This window comes from Lissotriton helveticus, chromosome 1_1 (assembly GCF_964261635.1).
Source record: "Lissotriton helveticus chromosome 1_1, aLisHel1.1, whole genome shotgun sequence".
NCBI classification, from domain to species: domain Eukaryota; kingdom Metazoa; phylum Chordata; class Amphibia; order Caudata; family Salamandridae; genus Lissotriton; species Lissotriton helveticus.
The window spans coordinates 1,517,812,056-1,517,832,079 of NC_136057.1; the positions used below are offsets into that span (position 1 = coordinate 1,517,812,056).

The 20,024-nt window shown below is 41.3% G+C and overlaps 1 protein-coding gene across 6 annotated transcripts in view; it reads left to right on the forward strand.

Annotated features, from left to right (window-relative positions):
- The window catches only part of PDE4DIP (phosphodiesterase 4D interacting protein), a 1,524,691-nt gene that overhangs the window by 825,499 nt on the left and 679,168 nt on the right, over positions 1-20,024 (forward strand). For all 6 annotated transcript variants that reach the window (XM_078686955.1, XM_078686929.1, XM_078686947.1 and 3 more), the window contains one exon: positions 14,410-14,549. In XM_078686955.1, the coding sequence (XP_078543081.1) occupies positions 14,410-14,549 (140 nt within the window). The remainder of the gene's footprint in view (positions 1-14,409; positions 14,550-20,024) is intronic.

Consider the following 20,024-nt stretch of genomic DNA (forward strand, 5'->3'; position numbering starts at 1 on the left):
CCTTATTTGAAGTTCCTTTTTCTTCTACCACGGCTGACAAGGAGAACAAAGGATTATTTAGAGCTTGTGCCACCTGCTCTAAAAAAAGACTTTATACAGATGACCCACATAAAGACTGTATATACTGCCTCTATCCAGACCATCAAGCAAAGGATTGTAAGGTATGTCGAACCTTCTCAAATAAAACCTTGAGGGATCGTGAGGGAAGACTACTGCTTTGGCTTCAGAAGGTTAAAGCCAGGAAGGAAATCCTCTGAAGGGATAGTGAGGAGGAGTCATCTTCGTCTAGGAGATGTCAAAAAAGGAGCAGATCTCCTCAGGCTCATACCTCAGGTGAGAGACCTGAGAAGGCCCCAAAAAAGACCCCTCCAGGTTCTTCAGGGCGCAGTCCCTCAAAATCTCCTTCAGGCAAAGCTAAGGAGAAGAAGGGTTCTGCTTCAGAGGTGAAACAGGTAAAGAAAACTGCCTCAGAGCCTTCAAAATCTCCTCCCAGGGTCAAGATTACTATCAAAAAGCCAACCTCTACACCTTCTGAGGAGAAAGAGAAAAGGTCTACACCGTCGACGGGAACGTCGATGAGGAAAATGACATCGACGACGAAAAAGACATCGTCGACGAAGCATGAGGTAAAGGCTGTTGCGAAGACGCCGTCGACACTTCCTCCGTCGACGACGGCATCGACGACCCGTTCGTCGACGACGGCATCGACGACCATGGCTACATCCACATCGTCGTCGAGATCGGCAACGACGGCAACGACCACGGGAGCGTCGACGACGACAACGTCGATGGTGACTACAACGTCGACAATAGCGTCGACGAAGATGATGTCGACGGCGACGGGCTCGTCGACGAGGGAAAAACCCCCAGAAAAGAGGTTTTTATCCTGGAAAAGAACAATAACACCAGAGATTACATCTCCATGTAAGGTGTCTCCATTAGTTCCTTCTCACATTCTAGAAGAAGAGGACTCCGAGGACGAAGATGAAGGTGGTCCTTTTGGATATGCTAAGTAGCCCATCGCAGTTAAGGGGGAAATACCAGGAGGAAGACTCGGAGGAAGAGTATGAGGTATTTTAAGGTCATCCCCAACAACAGCAACAATACCACCAGGAGCATCACGAGGAGATGACACGTGTACCGTCTTCTTTATTGAAGGATCTACAAGGCATGTTAGAAGATTATAGAAGAAGATATCCGGTGCCTCAGGCCTCTAAGGAAATTCCCAAGCTTACGCCTCGACCACCCTCTGTACCGGGTACACCAGTGCGAAGGAGGGAGATCTTGCCTGAGCCCATTCCTAGATCTCCACCACCAAGATCTCAGCAGGATCTAGATGCCACGGATGATGACCATGAAGATGGAGAGATTACGGACCCTAGCAGAGAGTGGGACGATTATATCATTCCTTCACCTTCGACTCCTACACCGAAATCGGTGGACTCTCCACCAGAGGACATTGGTGGTTTTCATAACCTAATGGAAAGGGCCACCAAAAGATTTGCACTTACCATGGTGGAAGATAAAGCAGAATGTTTCTTATATGACTTTAAGAAACTCTATCGAAGATCTGTTCGGTCCTTACCTATTGTAAGTCATATTTGGGGAGAAGACCTAAAGGTTATTGAAACGCCAGCTCGAGTGACTCCAGTGCCCGCCAGACTGGACAAAAAATATAAAGTGCCTGCTGATGCTCCAGCGTGTCTTTTGGGTCATCCCAAACCAGACTCAGTTATTACACAGGCGGCGCAACAGAAATCGAGAAATCCGTCAGCTCCAAATACGGCACCACCAGACAGAGAAGGTAGGAGACTGGACAACGCAGGGAAGAGATTTTCCTCAATGTCGGCTCTACTGGTAAAAGCTGCAAATGCCCTCGCTATTCTGGGAAGATATGACAGGCAAATGTGGTGCGACCTTTCACCATATATTGACCGTGTACCAGAACCAGAGAGACAAGAAGCCAGAAAAATTATTCTGGAGGGTGAGAGAACTTCGGCAGAAGTCATAGATTGCGCTATGGATATAGCAACCACAGCATTTAGGTCTCTGGGAGGAGCAGCACTTCTGCGCAGACAAGGGTGGTTAAGAGCGACGGCTTTTAGACCAGAGGTTCAGAATAAGATCTTAGACCTTCCCTTCAACAGGAATATTTATTTGGCAAGCATGTTGATGACACACTACAGAGTATCAAGAAGGATACTGATACTGCTGAAGCATTGGGAACTCTGAAATACAGAAAGGTTCCTTTTCGAGGCTCTAAGGGTAGAGGGCAATCATCTTACAGAGGAGGATATCAGCAAGGGAGATATTCCTCTTACTCCGCTTCATCTCAGCCCTACCGTCAGCAGTAAACACAGCGACAATCAGGAGGTTATACAAAATCGACTCTAAGAGGCAAAGGAGGTCGTCAGGGGAAAGACAACACCCGAGGACAATGACAACCTTCGACCTCCGGCTACACCAACTCTACTGAGATCAAATGCTCCCCTTGGTGGAAAGATTTTCAAAATTGGCAAAAAATAACAACGGACCAATGGGTCCTCAAAATTATTCAATTCGGTCACACTCTAAGAATTTCTACAGACACCTCCTTGTACACCACCGATGCATCAAAAAGTCAATCATATGCATCAAATCCGGAAGGAGATTCGGACAATGCTCCTAAAGGGAGCGATAGAACCGGTGCCGAACTCCCAAAAAGGAAAGGGGTTTCATTCCCGATTGTTTTCTGGTCAAGAAAAACATCCTTCAATGGCATCCTATTTTGGATCTCAGATCCCTAAACACCTATCTCAAAAAGCAGTCTTTCAGGATGGTGTCCCTTCAGGACAACCTTCTACTATTGAAACCAGGAGATCATATGACCACTTTAGACCTACAGGATGCGTACTTTCACGTCTCTATCCATCCTTCACACAGACAGTACCTTCGGTTCATGGTAGCCGGAGAACATTACCAATTCAAGGTACTGCCATTCAGCCTAAAGTCAGCGCCAAGAGTGTTCACAAAATGCCTGGCTCCAGTGGCGGCTGTTTTAAGGAAACAAAAACATCAAATATTTCTTTACCTCGACGACTGGTTAGTCAAGGCACCATCGGAAGCACTAGCCCAAGTGTCAACAAAGGCTTGCATAGACTTGTTTGCCAAACTAGGTTTGACTCTACACGAGGAAAGTCAACCCTTCAACCAACAAAACTGATCACGTTTTTGGGAGCAATACTAGATACGGAAAGGAACAAGGTGTTTCCCTCCAAAGAAAGGCAACGGAAGATCGTGTCTCTCTTCTAAGACTTTATAAAAAGAAAGTATCTTTCAGTACGCAGGTACAAGTCATTGCTGGGCATAATGTCATCTAGCATTCCCCTCGTGCCCCACTGCAGGTGAAGAATGCGCCCGTTGCAAGAACAGCTCGATCTTCAATGTCGTCAAGCGGAGGGATCCGTTGAAGACGTAGTCCAAGTAACACCAGTCATTGTTCAAGCAGCGACATGGTGGACACAAGAAGAAAATGTCTCTCAAGGTCTTTCATTTCTGACAATACCAGCTCCGTTGGTGGTGACTACCGATGCGTCCCTAGAAGGATGGAGAGCATTTCTCACCGCGTATGCACTGTCACCTACAGGGTTACAAGCAAAGTGTTAGTGTCAGGTATACATTGCCATTTCATACATCAGGGATGAGTATATGTATGAAATTTACCTAGCAGGCGTCCTTCGCCAAAATCGCCCCTGAGCAGACGTGTGTGTATGCCACTATGGCGAAAGATGTATGAATCGTGGGTGCTCCCAGGGTATTGTGCTACGGGGTCGGTAATGATGTTTTTTGCATTGCACACTGCTTGTACATTTATTGAGTGATACGCTTTCCGGTTACGGAAGATATACTCATTTTCTGCTGGGGGACATATGGCTACGTGGGTGCAATCTATGCATCCGATCACGTGTGGAAACTGGGCAACTTGGTAGAAGTCCAGTTTAGTTTGGGTCAATTCCTGTTGTGTTGTGGGGAAGGTGATGTGGTTGTGGATCAGAGCCATCATGGCGGCCAGGAAGGATTTGAGGAGCCGCGAAAGGGAGCTTTGTGATACCCCTCCAGCTTCTGCCACTACATCCTGGAAACTACCTGACGCAAGCAGGTGCAGGCAACATAGCAACTGGACATGAGTTGGGATGACCTGGGTCCTAAGTGTCTGGCGCTGCATTAGTGGGTCCAATTCATCTATTAAGTAGTGAATCATTGCAGCATTCAGCCTGTACTTATCATATATTTGCTCAACAGTTTGTCCCAACAAAGTGATGCGCAGGCGGAAGATTCTCTCCTGGATTCTCCTTCTGGGCTGGCCTGCTGCAAGGATCCTCCTCCTCCTCGCAAACACGTAGAGTGCTGCCATTGCAAAAGGCCACTATAGCCTCATGGGTCAGTTTAAATAGCCTTCTGATGATTTGCAGGTGAGTAGGATTTTTTTTTTACCTCCTGATTGTGATTCCCCTTAATCTGCACTTGCTAAATAGCGAATTTTGATGAAATCGCTATTTGCGATTTTTCATGCATTGTATTGCGATTTTGTTTTGGCGATTCCTTATTTGCTATCGCATTTTTGATTTCTCGCTAATATAGAATCGCAAATTATCTTTTACCTAAATTAGCGATTCGGTATTTTGCAAGTTTGTTCTTTTTGGTTGATGCACTGGAAATTGCCAAAAAGCGCTCGCAAATAGCTAATCGCTGTTTTTGCGAGCACTTTTTGGTTTGATGCATCTGGCTGTAAACCTTTTAGAAAGACTAGATAACTCTTTGTATCTTTCTCCCCACCTCACAAGGGAAATCCCAGCTCTAAAACAGGAATTTCAAGATGGATTGTTAAGTGCATCCAAATATGCTGTCTCAAAGCTAAATGCACGCTAACCATTCCCCCTAGAGCTCATTCCACATGCAAAATAGGGGCTTCTATGGCATTCTTAGGGAACATTCCCGTAGATGACATTTGCAAAGCAGCAACTTGGTCTACACCTCACACTTTCACTAAATACTATTGTGTAGATGTGCAAGCTAAGCAACAAGCTAGTGTGGGCCAGGCTGTATTGAGAACACTTTTTCAGACCACTGTAACTGATGCAGGTTGGCAACGCTGAGGAGGAAATTGCTATATAATCTATGCTAAAGTATAAAATCTCCAGCTCATATTCCTCGATGGGAAAATGCATTAATATATTACTAAATTTGCAATGCACTCTTTATTTTCATTGAAAATTCCAGGTGAAAATTAATTTCCAACTGAAATCTAAATTTTTACGTTATGCCATTCCTAAAACATGTTAAGTTCAAGGTATAATCAGCTATGATTTTATGTGGGGTAATACTTTCAAAGTAATGCATACTGGTAAGTAGCATCTGGTCTTGGCATGTAGAGCTGTAGAGTTGTATACGCCCACCCACCTCCCCGGATACCTTTATCCATTGCAGTATTATCTTACTTAGATACATTACACATGGACATCCTTTCTACTTTCCTACTAACTCCAGTCATTACCCTTCATGGCGAAAAACAATCTGGGGATGGAGTCGATGTCCATGCACACTGTCACCATAAGGAGTCACCTATCTCGTGACTAACAAAGACTTCTTCGACAAAATCAAACTGTAAACATCCGAGCCCAACACCAGACGGCGATCTATGCTAAATTATACAACTCGCTCTGTAGAGACCTAGATAAAACTAGGTCTGCTGGGATCTCACCCTCTGCGTCCCTAGGGTTTCGGGTAATTTCATCAATAGTATCAAAACTTTAGTCCCCCATTTTTTCTTCAATTCAATAAAAAATAAACAATTAGGTTTATCAAACAGATTTAGTAGTGCATCAAATAAACAAGTCTACTATGAACATTTCCAATACAATGAACATGTCAAAAACATGCATATCTCAACAAGTGTATAAACATTAGTATCATGTTTTAGTCAGTGCGCTCTGTACAAGTGTGAAAAGGAATCAACAAAAAATCTATAAAGAAAAATCCCTATGCATTTCGGGTCTAATAGGACCCTTCTTCAGGGGAATACACAAAATAACTATTATACATTTGAAATCTTGATTTTTCTGGTACTTTTCACATCAGTTCCGTTTTCGGGCACTAAAAAGTAAAATTGCTTAACATTATTAAGTATATATACATGGTTAGTGTTTAGGTTTAACACTACTCTCCAAGATATGAAACAGAAAATGGTTTTAAGGTGTGCACAAAGTTTTGGGATATAAACGATTCAGTTTACAAAAAGACCGTGAATGCAGTCGTGAACAGAAATTGAAAAATGGAGATTTACAAATCGTGCTACAGAGGTCCACCACCGAAGGAGTGTGATCATGCGCCCTCACTGACTGTGAACTAGATGTAAGAATGAATAGAAATACGGAATACGACATTCGGCTGTCCTAATGTGAACGTATCCAGAATCCCCATTGAACAACGAAGATTCAAAAAAGGCATGCACCTCAGTGTCTCAGAGTTATCAACTCTCACTTACCCTGTCCGTAAAACTGTTAAACTCAACCGTATGTAATTACTGTGATAGCTGGTAATGGTGGTAACCCCATCTAAAAGCAACAATCGAAGCCCGGGTTCATGGCTGAACTATTTTAATCAATAGGAAACACTGTATGAAACCAACATCTCCGACCGCTTACCAAATTAGATTAGCGAGTTCTCCTCTTAGTGGGGTTGCCTTTCCGCGATTGTTCTCTAGTTTTCAAAATACTCGAGCTTAAAGGAGATCAAGAAAATAATCTCAATATTCCAAACTAAACTAGTCGTAAATGTTTCAGGCTATACCGCTGTCCCAAAGACGCCTACCTAATCCGCACAACGTGCGTTGGACTCTGACCTGCCAATCACTTCCGGTTTAAACATCCGGTCCGGGGCTGCTTCATGATTTATACAGAAACTAGACTTGAATCTGACAACTTTACTCAAGGACAAAACTACTTGTGTTAAATGAACAGGGATTGTGTTGTCCCTGGATGTCGACCCAATAGTAACGGTTTACACTATAGTCCCTCTAATGGTATATCGAGTAGTGTGCAAGTTTAACCGATAGGAAAAGCAAAAAGTGAAAATCAAAATCCGAAAGAGGTCAAGAGATTGAAAATAAAAAAATGAAAATAAGTGAGATGCTGGAAAGAAATTAAGACCAAGTGAAAGTAGTGTTAATCATGTACAATGAATTTTTTAAAGTGCTAGTTACAAACAATCTTTACCAATTCCATAAGTAATATACTGCAGCAAATGGGCTCTACTCAATGCCAATTACCACTTATCAAAAAAAGCTCACGATCACAGATCTAACACGAACATGCTAATTCTGACATCTAAACATTAAACAACCAATATGAGGATTACCAAACATTGAACTCGAAGGAAAGTGCTTTACATTGATGAATCCTATACTCCAAATTACAGACATCATATGGATCTCTATAGAAAGCGTAACATTTCATACTGGTCATTGAGCCCTCCCGGAATCAGGGTACCCAGTTTTTTGATCCAGAATGTCTCTCTCCGTGATAATGCATTATTGTGATCTATACCTGTGTGTTTTTCTACCAATTCTAACACTGTGAATCTTAGTTGCGGTATAGTATGTGACTCCTTAGTCCAATGTGTCGCTAGGCTGTATGTGGAGGATCTGTTACGTATCGTACTCTTGTGCTCGATAATGCGAGTCTTAATTTTTCTAGAGGTCCTGCCCACATAAACTAGACCACAGGGGCAAAGAATAGCATAAATCACCCCTGTGGTGTTGCAATCCGCGCTGTGTTTGAGATTTATGTCTTTGCCAGTGTGAGGGTGCGCAAAAGTTTTACTCACTATGACATTATTACATTGTCCACAGTTGTAAAATTTTATCATCCCCCTGCAGTTTGTTGTGTCAATTGTCCGTGGATTCTTTAGTATTTCTCTGATATTTTTAGCACAAGTATGTGCTGCAATAGGAAAGTTCCTGAAAAGGTTTGCAAAGTCGGGTTCATTAGCTATCATTTCCCAACGTTTCCTGAGAATTTGTTTAATTCTCTGTGATTGCTTGGAGTGTTTCATAACAAACACTATCCGTTCATTTTGGGATTTCTGTGTTTTCTGCAGCAGTCTTGATCTGTCCATCATTGCAACCTTTTTAACAGAGTCTTCCAATATAGTTACTGGGTAACCCCTTTCCGTGTATCTCTCAACTTGTTCTTTAATCAAGGTGTCACATTCTATTGGGTCAGAGGATATCCTTTTGATTCTGATCAACTGTGAGGTGGGTAAATGATTCTTTAAATTTCTGGGATGTGCGCTTGTGTAGTGTAACGCATTGTTTACATCTGTGGGTTTGCGAAAGACTGTAGTTGAAATCCCCTCGTTTGTTTTACAAATTTCTATATCCAAGAAATGTATCTTTTGATCCTGAATGTTGAAGGTAAATTGAATTTTAGGATTCCGTTCATTTAGTTCTTTGATCCTGTCTTCCAACTCTGGTTTACTGCCACGCCAAATGATCAAGATGTCATCTATGAATCGCAAAAATAACAACAGATTGTCTGTCCACTTGGGATCAGTTAGAATAAATTGTTGTTCAAAATACGCCATGAAGGTATTCGCGTATGCTGGGGCCCCCAAGAAGCCCATGGATGTACCTGTTCTCTGAAGAAAAAACTGATGTCCTCTAATTATCTTACACAAGACAAAATAGGATTCGCAAGAGTGCAGGCTAGACATTTACATAGCAGTTTTGGTTCAGCCCATTCACTAGACCAGCACCCACATAACTGACAATTATGGCATCTTTCAAAGAAATAGCAGACCTAACACTAAACCAGGCCGAAACTAAGGTATATGGCACAGATGAAGCAGCATCTATCTGTTCTTTGATTGAACAAGTACGCACATTCAGTACGTCCAAGGGCACAACTACACAAATGCTGAAGCAATTAGAATACACCATGCGCAGAGAAGTAAACCAACGCCTTCATGCGACCACATTAATTGAATACCATAAAGTCAAAAGAATACCTAGAGGTTTACGAATCGCACTGAAACCAATGTTGTTTAAATTCAATAAGGCATTCATGACAAAATGGCACGCCATTTTAAACAAGTGTTCGTTGGACCTCATACTTTTGATAATAGAGGAATTATCCCAGATACTGAATGATCTAAAAGAGGATATTTACAAACTTCAACAAGAACTATCAAGTAACATACCAGAAGACAATTGGACAAAGATATTGGAGGACATCAATACCAGACTGGACGCTCATGCAAAAGAGGTACATGACCGTAAGATCAGAAAATTTCGTAGAGATACGATAGATTATAAGTTAGATGAGGTCTATACATGGGCAGAAGCCTATGCACAGAAGAGATTTTTTACTAAAACATCTAAGAATACCTTATCAGAAGAAAGTATAGTGCCAGACGAAGATCTTTCACTACAACGGGCACCGGTACCGGTCCCTGGAACAATGGACCCATGTGAAACATCAGTTTCTGGTCCATCAAGAAATGTGAAACAGTCTTTTTTTAGCAGAAGGCCAGTCGTCAGTTCATCCACCAGATCAAACAACGGAATCAAGAATAAACGGATCCGTAGGGGACAAGGTCACAAAAAAAGCCCCAGAGAGCGGACGACCACAAAGGGTAACAACGAAAAAAGTAACCTAGTAGTAAATATATCCAAAAGGAAGTTAACATCTGAAGAGGAGAATGTATTAAACAAGGGGACCTCGTTTGTTCCCACGTATGTCTCAAATGGATTAGAAACAGAAATCGCCCTTTTCAAATTCTTACGCAAACTACGACTTAAGTGTTTTTTTCCACCACATTCATGAATGAAACTTCACGACCACCAGACAAATTTAAACCTAAAAGTACATTTATGTCCCCTATCTCACATAAAATATTGGACAATTTTGAAACCCTTGTGAGAAAGGACTTAGAGACCATCAAGTATCAGACACCCAAGAAACAGAACTTATCTAAAAAAGAAAAGAGAATCTTGAATGATTTGAAACAGGACACATCTATTACATTTTAACCGGCCGACAAAGGCGGTGCACTAGTAATGATGGACACTACATTCTATGATCGCAAAGTGAATGAGCATGTCTTGTACGGTGAAACATACATCCAACTTGATCAAGATCCTACACAGGAATTCAGTAAACATCTAGATGAAATCATCACCAAGGCCGAAAACATGGGAACCATCAATGCTAATACTGGCAAGTTCTTGAGAACCATAACACCACAAATCCTGCATATATATATGCTACCTAAAATTCATAAGTGTGTCAATGATCCACCGTTTAGAACCATCGTGGCAGGATGTGGTTCTATCCATGAACCAATTGGACGCTTTATTGATCACTACTTGCAACCATTGGTACAATCTTGGGATACTTATCTGAAAGACACGACTGACTGCTTGTTAAAGCTAGCAGAAGTGAATGACTCAGTTGATGAAACTACACTATTGTGCACCATTGACGTGGTGGCACTATACACGTCGATAGCACATATGGAAGGCTTAGAAGCCATGGAATGGAGACTCTTACAATCTGAATTGGATCAACAACTAAATGTCTTCTTGCTTGAACTTTTACATTTCTCACTGTACCACAGTTATTTTTCATGGCAATCGCAGTTTTTTCTTCAGAGAACAGGTACATCCATGGGCTTTTGGGGGGCCCCAGCATACGCGAATACCTTCATGGTGTATTTTGAACAACAATTTATTCTAACTGATCCCAAGTGGACAGACAATCTGTTGTTATTTTTGCGATTCATAGATGACATCTTGATCATTTGGCGTGGCAGTAAACCAGAGTTGGAAGACAGGATCAAAGAACTAAATGAACGGAATCCTAAAATTCAATTTACCTTCAACATTCAGGATCAAAAGATACATTTCTTGGATATAGAAATTTGTAAAACACACGAGGGGATTTCAACTACAGTCTTTCGCAAACCCACAGATGTAAACAATGCGTTACTCTACACAAGCGCACATCCCAGAAATTTAAAGAATCATTTACCCACCTCACAGTTGATCAGAATCAAAAGGATATCCTCTGACCCAATAGAATGTGACACCTTGATTAAAGAACAAGTTGAGAGATACACGGAAAGGGGTTACCCAGTAACTATATTGGAAGACTCTGTTAAAAAGGTTGCAATGATGGACAGATCAAGACTGCTGCAGAAAACACAGAAATCCCAAAATGAACGGATAGTGTTTGTTATGAAACACTCCACGCAATCACAGAGAATTAAACAAATTCTCAGGAAACGTTGGGAAATGATAGCTAATGAACCCGACTTTGCAAACCTTTTCAGGAACTTTCCTATTGTAGCGCATACTCGTGCTAAAAATATCAGAGAAATACTAAAGAATCCACGGACAATTGACACAACAAACTGCAGGGGGATGAGAAAATGTTACAACTGTGGACAATGTAATAATGTCATAGTGAGTAAAACGTTTGCGCACCCTCACACTGGCAAAGACATAAATCTCAAACACAGCGCGGATTGCAACACCACAGGGGTGATTTATGCTATTCTTTGCCCCTGTGGTCTAGTTTATGTGGGCAGGACCTCTAGAAAAATTAAGACTCGCATTATCGAGCACAAGAGTAGGATACGTAACCGATCCTCCACGTCCAGCCTAGCGACACATTGGACTAAGGAGTCACATACTATACCGCAACTAAGATTCACAGTGTTAGAATTGGTAGACAAACACACAGGTATAGATCACAATAATGCATTATCACGGAGAGAGACATTCTGGATCAAAAAACTGGGTACCCTGATTCCCGGTGGGCTCAATGACCAGTATGAAATGTTATGCTTTCTATAGAGATCCATATGATGTCTGTAATTTGGAGTATAGGATTCATCAATGTGAAGCACTTTCCTTCGAGTTCAATGTTTGGTAATCCTCATATTGGTTGTTTAATGTTTAGATGTCAGAATTAGCATGTTCGTGTTAGATCTGTGATCGTGAGCTTTTTTTGATAAGTGGTAATTGACATTGAGTAGAGCCCATTTGCTGCAGTATATTACTTATGGAATTGGTAAAGATTGTTTGTAACTAGCACTTTAAGAAATTTATTGTACAGGATTAACACTACTTCCACCTGGTCTTAATTTCTTTCCAGCATCTCACTTATTTTCACTTTTTTATTTTCAATCTCTTGACCTCTTCCGGATTTTGATTTTCACTTTTTGCTTTTCCTATCGGTTAAACTTGCACACTACTCGATATACCATTAGAGGGACAATAGTGTAAACCGTTACTATTGGGTCGACATCCAGGGACAACACAATCCCTGTTCATTCAACACAAGTAGTTTTGTCCTTGAGTAAAGTTGTCCGATTCAAGTCTAGTTTCTGTATAAATCGTGAAGCAGCCCCGGACCGGATGTTTAAACCGGAAGTGATTGGCAGGTCAGAGTACAACGCACGTTATGCGGATAAGGTAGGCGTCTTTGGTCACAGCGGTATAGCCTGAAACATTTACGACTAGTTTCGTTTGGAATATTAAGATTATTTTCTTGATCTACTTTAAGCTCGAGTATTTTGAAAACTAGAGAACAATCGCGGAAAGGCAACCCCACTAAGAGGAGAACTCGCTAATCTAATTTGGTAAGCGGTCGGAGATGTTGGTTTCATACAGTGTTTCCTATTGATTAAAATAGTTCAGCCATGAACCCGGGCTTTGATTGTTGCTTTTAGATGGGGTTACCACCATTACCAGCTATCACAGTAATTACATATGGTTCAGTTTAACAGTTTTACGGACAGGGTAAGTGAGAGTTGATAACTCTGAGACACTGAGGTGCATGCCTTTTTTGAATCTTCGTTGTTCAGTGGGGATTCTGGATACGTTCACATTAGGACAGCCGAATGTCATATTCCGTATTTCTATTCATTCTTACATCTAGTTCACAGTCAGTGAGGGCGCATGATCACACTCCTTCGGTGGTGGACCTCTGTAGCACGATTTTTTAATCTCCATTTTTCAATTTCTGTTCACGACTGCATTCACGGTCTTTTTGTAAACTGCATCGTTTATATCCCAAAACTTTGTGCACACCCTAAAACCTTTTTCTGTTTCATATCTTGGAGAGTAGTGTTAAACCTAAACACTAACCATGTATACATACTTAATAATGTTAAGCAATTTTACTTTTTAGTGCCCGAAAACGGAACTGATGTGAAAACCACCAGAAAAATCAAGATTTCAAATTTATAATAGTTATTTTGTGTATACCCCTGAAGAAGGGTCCTATTAGACCCGAAATGCATAGGAATTTTTCTTTATAGATTTTTTGTTGATTCCTTTTCTCACTTGTACAGAGCGCACTGACTAAAACATGATACTAATGGTTATACACTTGTTGAGATATGCATGTTTTTGACATGTTCATTGTATTGGAAATGTTCATAGTAGACTTGTTTATTTGATGTACTACTAAATCTGTTTGATAAACCTAATTGTTTATTTTTCATTGAATTGAAGAAAAAAATGGGGGACTAAAGTTTTGATACTATTGATGAAATTACCCGAAACCCTAGGGACGCAGAGGGTGAGCTCCCAGCAGACCTAGTTTTATCTAGGTCTCTACAGAGCAGTTTGCAAACACGGTTGTGGGCACAACCTAACACTGGGAACGCTCCCAGTAAAGATTCTAATTATCTTACACAAGACAAAATAGGATTCGCAAGAGTGCAGGCTAGACATTTACATAGCAAATTATACAACTCTACAGCTCTACATGCCAAGACCAGATGCATACTGGTAAGTAGCATTTTCCTTACTGTTTCCTCATTAATTGTACCCTTTTGATGTTACATATTTGCAAAATAATGCAAAATCAGTCAGTTAGCATAGTGTAATAAGGCTGGTATAACTATTCCTTGAAGAGGGACCATTCTAGACCAAATATATTTAATACCTCAAGGGCGTTTGAAAAGAGGTCTTAATTGTCATAGATGGTAAGAAAAAGCATTCTGCCTGAATATTAAAAGCAGTCGCTTACGAGATCATCGCTAAGGACCACATGCATTGTTTTTAGAACTTGAAGTTAAATAGGAATCTAAATTAGTGAATGAATTAAAGATCCTTTATCTCTGGCAGCAAGAGAATACCATAGAAGTCATGAATTCTGTTAACTTTGAGAATCCTATTATAAACCAAGGAATAATTGCTTCCGATGATAAATGTATGTTTATTGTGAGAAATAACTAGTGTAGTCGTTCTATGAATACTGTTATAATTGTTTTTTTTATAAAGAACCATATTTCTCTCCTCTTGGATATTTTAGTTGATGATTTTTAATGTTTCCATTTTGTGATTGGTGTAACTAGCTGTGAAGAGAGGAAGACCCTGCAGTCAGAGCTGGAAGCCGTTCGGGTTCTACGTGGACGCCTGGAGGAGGCCTTGGAACAATCCCTGCAACAGCTAAGCAATCCGGAGGCTGAGAGCAGGGCACCAATCGATTTTGGAGGTGGGGATGGGTCGAGTTTGCAAGCTTTGCACAAGCATGCCTTCTGAGCTTTGGAGGGTTCGGGTGTGCAAGATGCCTAAAGTGATGCTAGTGGAGAGGACTCCGAGGTGTCCTTTAACCCCTGGAAGTGGTGCCACTAACTTTATTTCAGCCCCGCTTTTGTTAGAGGTGTATTTTGTGACTTACTAACAAAATAACTGGTGCAGTCAGAACTGGTTTAAGAAATCAGTGCAACCCATTTTTGTCGATTTTTGTAGTGTCTTTTACTCTTGAGTTCACAATTATTAAATGTATTTGCATGTTCTAGTTATCCAACTTTAATTTATGTCTTTGCCATTTCCCCACAGTATGTATAAGACAAATAAAGTTGTGCCTACTGTGTTTCATATATCATTTTCAGTTTTCTTGTACCGTCAGCGATGCATGAAATAAATGTATTTTTATTTTTTTCTAAACCAACACATGGACAGTAAAATATGGAGTATCACATTTGAACTAGGTTATATGTGCAGGCCGTTCTACAAAGTATCAACCTCTTTATTTACAACAGGCCTCCTAAACACGCTGTGCCGTCAAAAAAAATCTTTGAAAACATTGCCCCACATAAAATCATAGCTGATTATACCTTGAACTTGTTAACATGTTTTAGGAATGGCATAACGTAAAAATTCAGATTTCCGTTGGAAATTAATTTTCACCTGGAAATTTTAAGGAAAATAAAGAGTGCATTGCATTTTTAATAATATATTAATATTGGGAACCATATCCACAAAGGTGATTTTCTCCAAACCAAAAGGGACTGTTTTCCTATTGGTTACATAATCACTCCACCTCTGGATCCTGTATAAAAGCCCATCTCTAATATCCTCATTGCAGGCAACTTGTGACGCCTCTAGTCGCTTGTAAGGAATGACATAGCTGCTCTATTGTAATGATTACATTTGAGTTCTGAGGTCATAATGCCTGCTGCCAAGCTGAAAGGCATGGCAAGGAGCATAAATACACTTGCAGTATAAACCGCAAAAATAAAACCTGGCTTTTCTTAATTTGCTCTGTTTTTCCAGATGAACATTGATCAACAGAAATTAGATATTTATGGCAGCATGTTTATTTTTTGCACGCTTGAATCTCTGCATGTTTTTTTCTACGTGTTCTGACTGAGTTACTGGCGTTTGTTTTTTATCTGACATCTTATTGAACAGGTTCCAATTTCTTTGTGCAACAAATATCTAACTGCTCTTTGGCAAGTTAGGTTTGAAGTACAGGTTATCATGCTTGGAAACATCCTACCTCTTTCAAATGAAAAAGCTGCACACCAAGGATTTAGAATGTTTGTAGGAATGTGATGTGGTGACCATGTATTATTATAATCAAATTAAAGTACCCCCTGCCATTCATTTAGGAGGATATTGCAAGTCACCTTCTAGTTCCATTGCCTTATTTATAAAGGGAACTCTGCTTTCCACCTTGATTCTCCATATGGCCACGGAACTCCTGAGTGACCTGCAGTATCCTTTTAACATGTGGCAGGGGACACAGTATCCCCTTACTGCTGTTGTAATATGAGTACATACATACATACATAGGTTGTGATAAAAGCAGTAAATCGACTGCAAGAAAACATTAAGTGAATCTGTGCAGCAGTGTTTGGTTCTTTGCCTTTTTGGGGGTTATTTGTACTACTCACTTTTATTTGGAAACAATTAGAAAAAAAGGTTTCTCACAGATGTTGTTTCGAAAATTGGGTGAACATACATGGCCAATGATATGCTTTAAATCTGGGTCACTGCAGTGTATTCCACCTATAACTCCATGTGGGATATTTCAAGTTGACCATTCCTGTAGCGACATCACAATTACATTTAAATAAAGGGTTCCCTGCAGCCAAAGGCAGACATTCATATCAGTATGTATCCAAACGCACTTTGTTCAGAGTGAGATTTTCAGCTGTCAGATGGCTTTCTGAGACAATATTTATGAAAGCGGAACTGCTTCTTTTATTTATTTCTATGTATGGTGAGGCACAGACACAACTTGATGTAGAATGATGTGTTGGCAAACGTGTAAGTGGGTGTGTAACGTGCATACCATGGACGTTTGTGAATCTCTTTTTATTAGGTTTGTTTAGGTTTATTTCTTTGTACATCCAGAACATGTTCATTGGTGCTGCAACACAGGTCAGAAAAGTCCTCAACAGGAACAGTCACACTGAGAAAGCATAGCCAGGTTTGCCAGAGGTGATTAACATTTAGGTGGAGCTGTGAAGACGGTTCATTCCACAGAGAGACAGTTAATAGAGAATGGATGACAATTTTTGTGGTGCCTTCTAAACAAAGGAGCAGTCATCTGTGTGCTCCGGAGAATAAGGTGAAAGTTTGTCCTGTAGGAACCCCAAAAGAGTGCCTCTTTTGATTTCAGTGGGTGATTTATTCCATGTTTTGACGAAAAGGGAGATATGTTCTGAGAGGTAGTTTTGTTTGTGACTTTGTATGGCTTTCTGAAAACTAGAGCACATTATTGGGCTGCTGTGCCTCACAAGTCATATATTTGACATAGTGTATCCTATTTTGGCTCACCTGACCATCTCATATTTGCTAAAGATTTAAGTGAAGATGACATCCGACATGTTACGATTTTTAGGTCTCGGCTAGAAGCGAGCGAAGCTCGCTCTCGCCAAAGACCTATAGTTAGCGTGTCAGCTTTCGCCAGCTTTCCAGGAGGACAGCACTGGCCGCGCGCGGCGATTTGTTAAGGTCACGCGCACAAGAACGCGCTCGCGGCCAGGTGCTGTCCTCCTCGAAAGCTGCCTCCCTTCCCCGTGCAGGGCGGGCCGCCGCGCTGCCTGCGGCGACCCGGAAGCATTGTTTTTATCTGTTTCCCGGTTCCTTTGCCAGCCTCTCTGTCCGATTCCTTGAGAGGTCTGAGGAACCCCTTCCTGCGCAACATCCTGTCCGTGTTTTCTTCATTGTTCGGGCCACCATTTGAGCTTATTACATGGTGCACGATTTCTGGACTGGAAACGGAATCGAAGTAGGTCACATAAATGCTTTGACACTATTGCCAAAGTTAAATAGTGAAAGGCGTTTAACAAGGTTAATGTTCTGGTATGTTTTGATTTTTTGTCTTTGCATTTACTTGAATAAAAGGAGCTTTATGAACCCGCATGAAGAAGTTATGCCGTTTTCTTGAACGTCAAACTGTACCTCCAAAATCCGACAGCCGATTCAGTTGTATATGTAAAAGTTTCCGTTCTGCGATAGCACTTTCCCAAATCGTGATAATAATCTTGGTTAGTACAAAATAAATGTACACAGTCCCTTGCTTCGTGCAAACTGTTGTTCGCCTAGCTAGCTTTAAATGTTGAGTTGTGGACTCTGTCACATGGCCAGACACAAACAGTGATTTCTTGGCCATCTTCCCTGACTTGTGGCCTAGCGCCTTTATGATCGTTTTGAAATATCTCCAGCCCCACCCCTCCTAACACACACACACACACACACACACACGCACGCACGCTCGCTCACTCACTCCCCCCCCCCTTAATTTGGCTCTTCTAACCCCATACCAAGGTGCTATATCACCGAGCATTCCAACATCAAGTGTAGTCCACGTATTCTGAATCTGTTCTATGGTCTCTTGATCCTAGGATCATGCTAAAAAAAAAATACAAATTGAAGGGAAAATATTTCTTCTCTATTCTACCATATCTAAGAACTTGCTGACCTCGTGAAGGTACCAACCAGGAGAGCGGATGCTAGTTTTGTTTGTTGCTTTAATCATCAAATGTGTGTACTATTTACTTGCTGAGGTCAGACTGACAGGCTTTCATTGACGTGTTCTGTAATTGGTTCTTTGCAGCTGATATAATTTTATTTTGCTCAACAGCATTGTTGCATTTGAGTTTATTGTGGCTCAATTTGCATCACAAGACAAATCCTGGCAGCGCTTCCCCAAAAAGCGATTTGCCCTTAGGTCTGACGGACCATGCCAGTAGAATGATTCGCGATTGTTTTTAAACCGGCCTTTTCTTATTTTTATTCCACGATAATGTTTGGGCTATTTACTTGCCTTGGACTCTGGCAAAGCATTGTCATTTACAATGCCAGTAACTCAAACTTTAATGCTGCGAGACCTATTGCATTGTAAATGATTGTTAAAGCTTGTTACAGAAGTAATTTTACAGGTTGTAGAGGAAACGCTCTTCTTTTCTATGCCTAGCCTGTTGAGCTACTACTAGTCTGATTATCGGCCACATCCTCCTTTGTATGTTATCAGACCCAACAATTATACTGCACTTTTCTGATCATCAGTTAGCCAAAAGTAGGAATGGACTCCTTTTACAACTTCTATGTGTTTCCTGGTTCATTGAACACCAAGGGCCTAATTACGATGGCTCAACCCTTAGACCACAATGCACCAGAACCAAGACTTCACTTTTGATTGTGTTTTTTGCTGCCATTGGGTTCAGGTGTTCTAGTGCCAGCCCCAGGACAGGCAGCATCTTTGACATGACCTTTGGTGCCAATCGTTGATTCAGTTCCTGCAATGGAGGTATACTACCTCACCAGCGACTGCATTTGGACTTTGGTTAAAGCGGTGTTGACAGATTTTTGAGGAAAACCAGGTCATACCAACAATGGACTTGACAAGGACGACAAACAGGTGGTAGATGGCGAAAATGGAGTAGACTAGATGAAGTGATACAACAGTTGAGAGAAGGGAAGGGCCCTGGTCCCAACATATTTCTGCCCAATTTTTTATATGCCTGAGATTAAAGTGGTGGAATCTCTTAGGGATATTTTCTATGAGGCCAAAAGGAGGGATTTTTGCTGAAGAATCTCAGAATGCCCAGTATTGTAATGATTCATAAAGATTGGAAGCTGTTGGAGCAGTGCGCCACATACATGGCCATACCTTTGCTTAACCTAGAAACGAAGATCCTAACGAAGGTGCTGGTGAATGCTTAATCCAGGTCATAGACTAGCTAATAGCTGGGAAGGGTACAACCCAAGGCTCTCTCCCCTTCTGTTGACGGAGCCTCTGGAAAACTGGGTGAGAGGAGATGCCCAGATCTGTGGGATAAGGTGGGCCCGGGGATGGAAGAAAGAGATTTCCTGCTAGGCTGATGACCTCCTCCTCTTGCTGAGAGGCTCTATTCACTCCATACTTAGAACTTAAGAGATCTTATATATTTGGAAGGTATTTAGAGGTGCACATCAACTGGCACATGTTTGTGGCTTTCCCGATCACCCACTGGCAGCCACCCTCAGTGGGTTGGGAATGTCTTCTACGATGGACACAGGAGATATTTGTTTTCCTGTGAATATATGTAACGGTTGACCAGGCGGCAGTCCAGGGGTGGAATTTGGGGAAGGGTCTTGAGTAATACAATACTGATGTAAGAGATTGGCAGAAACTCCATATCTCGCAGCTAGGTAATTATCACCTTTCTGTATATGATGCAGAACACACTGT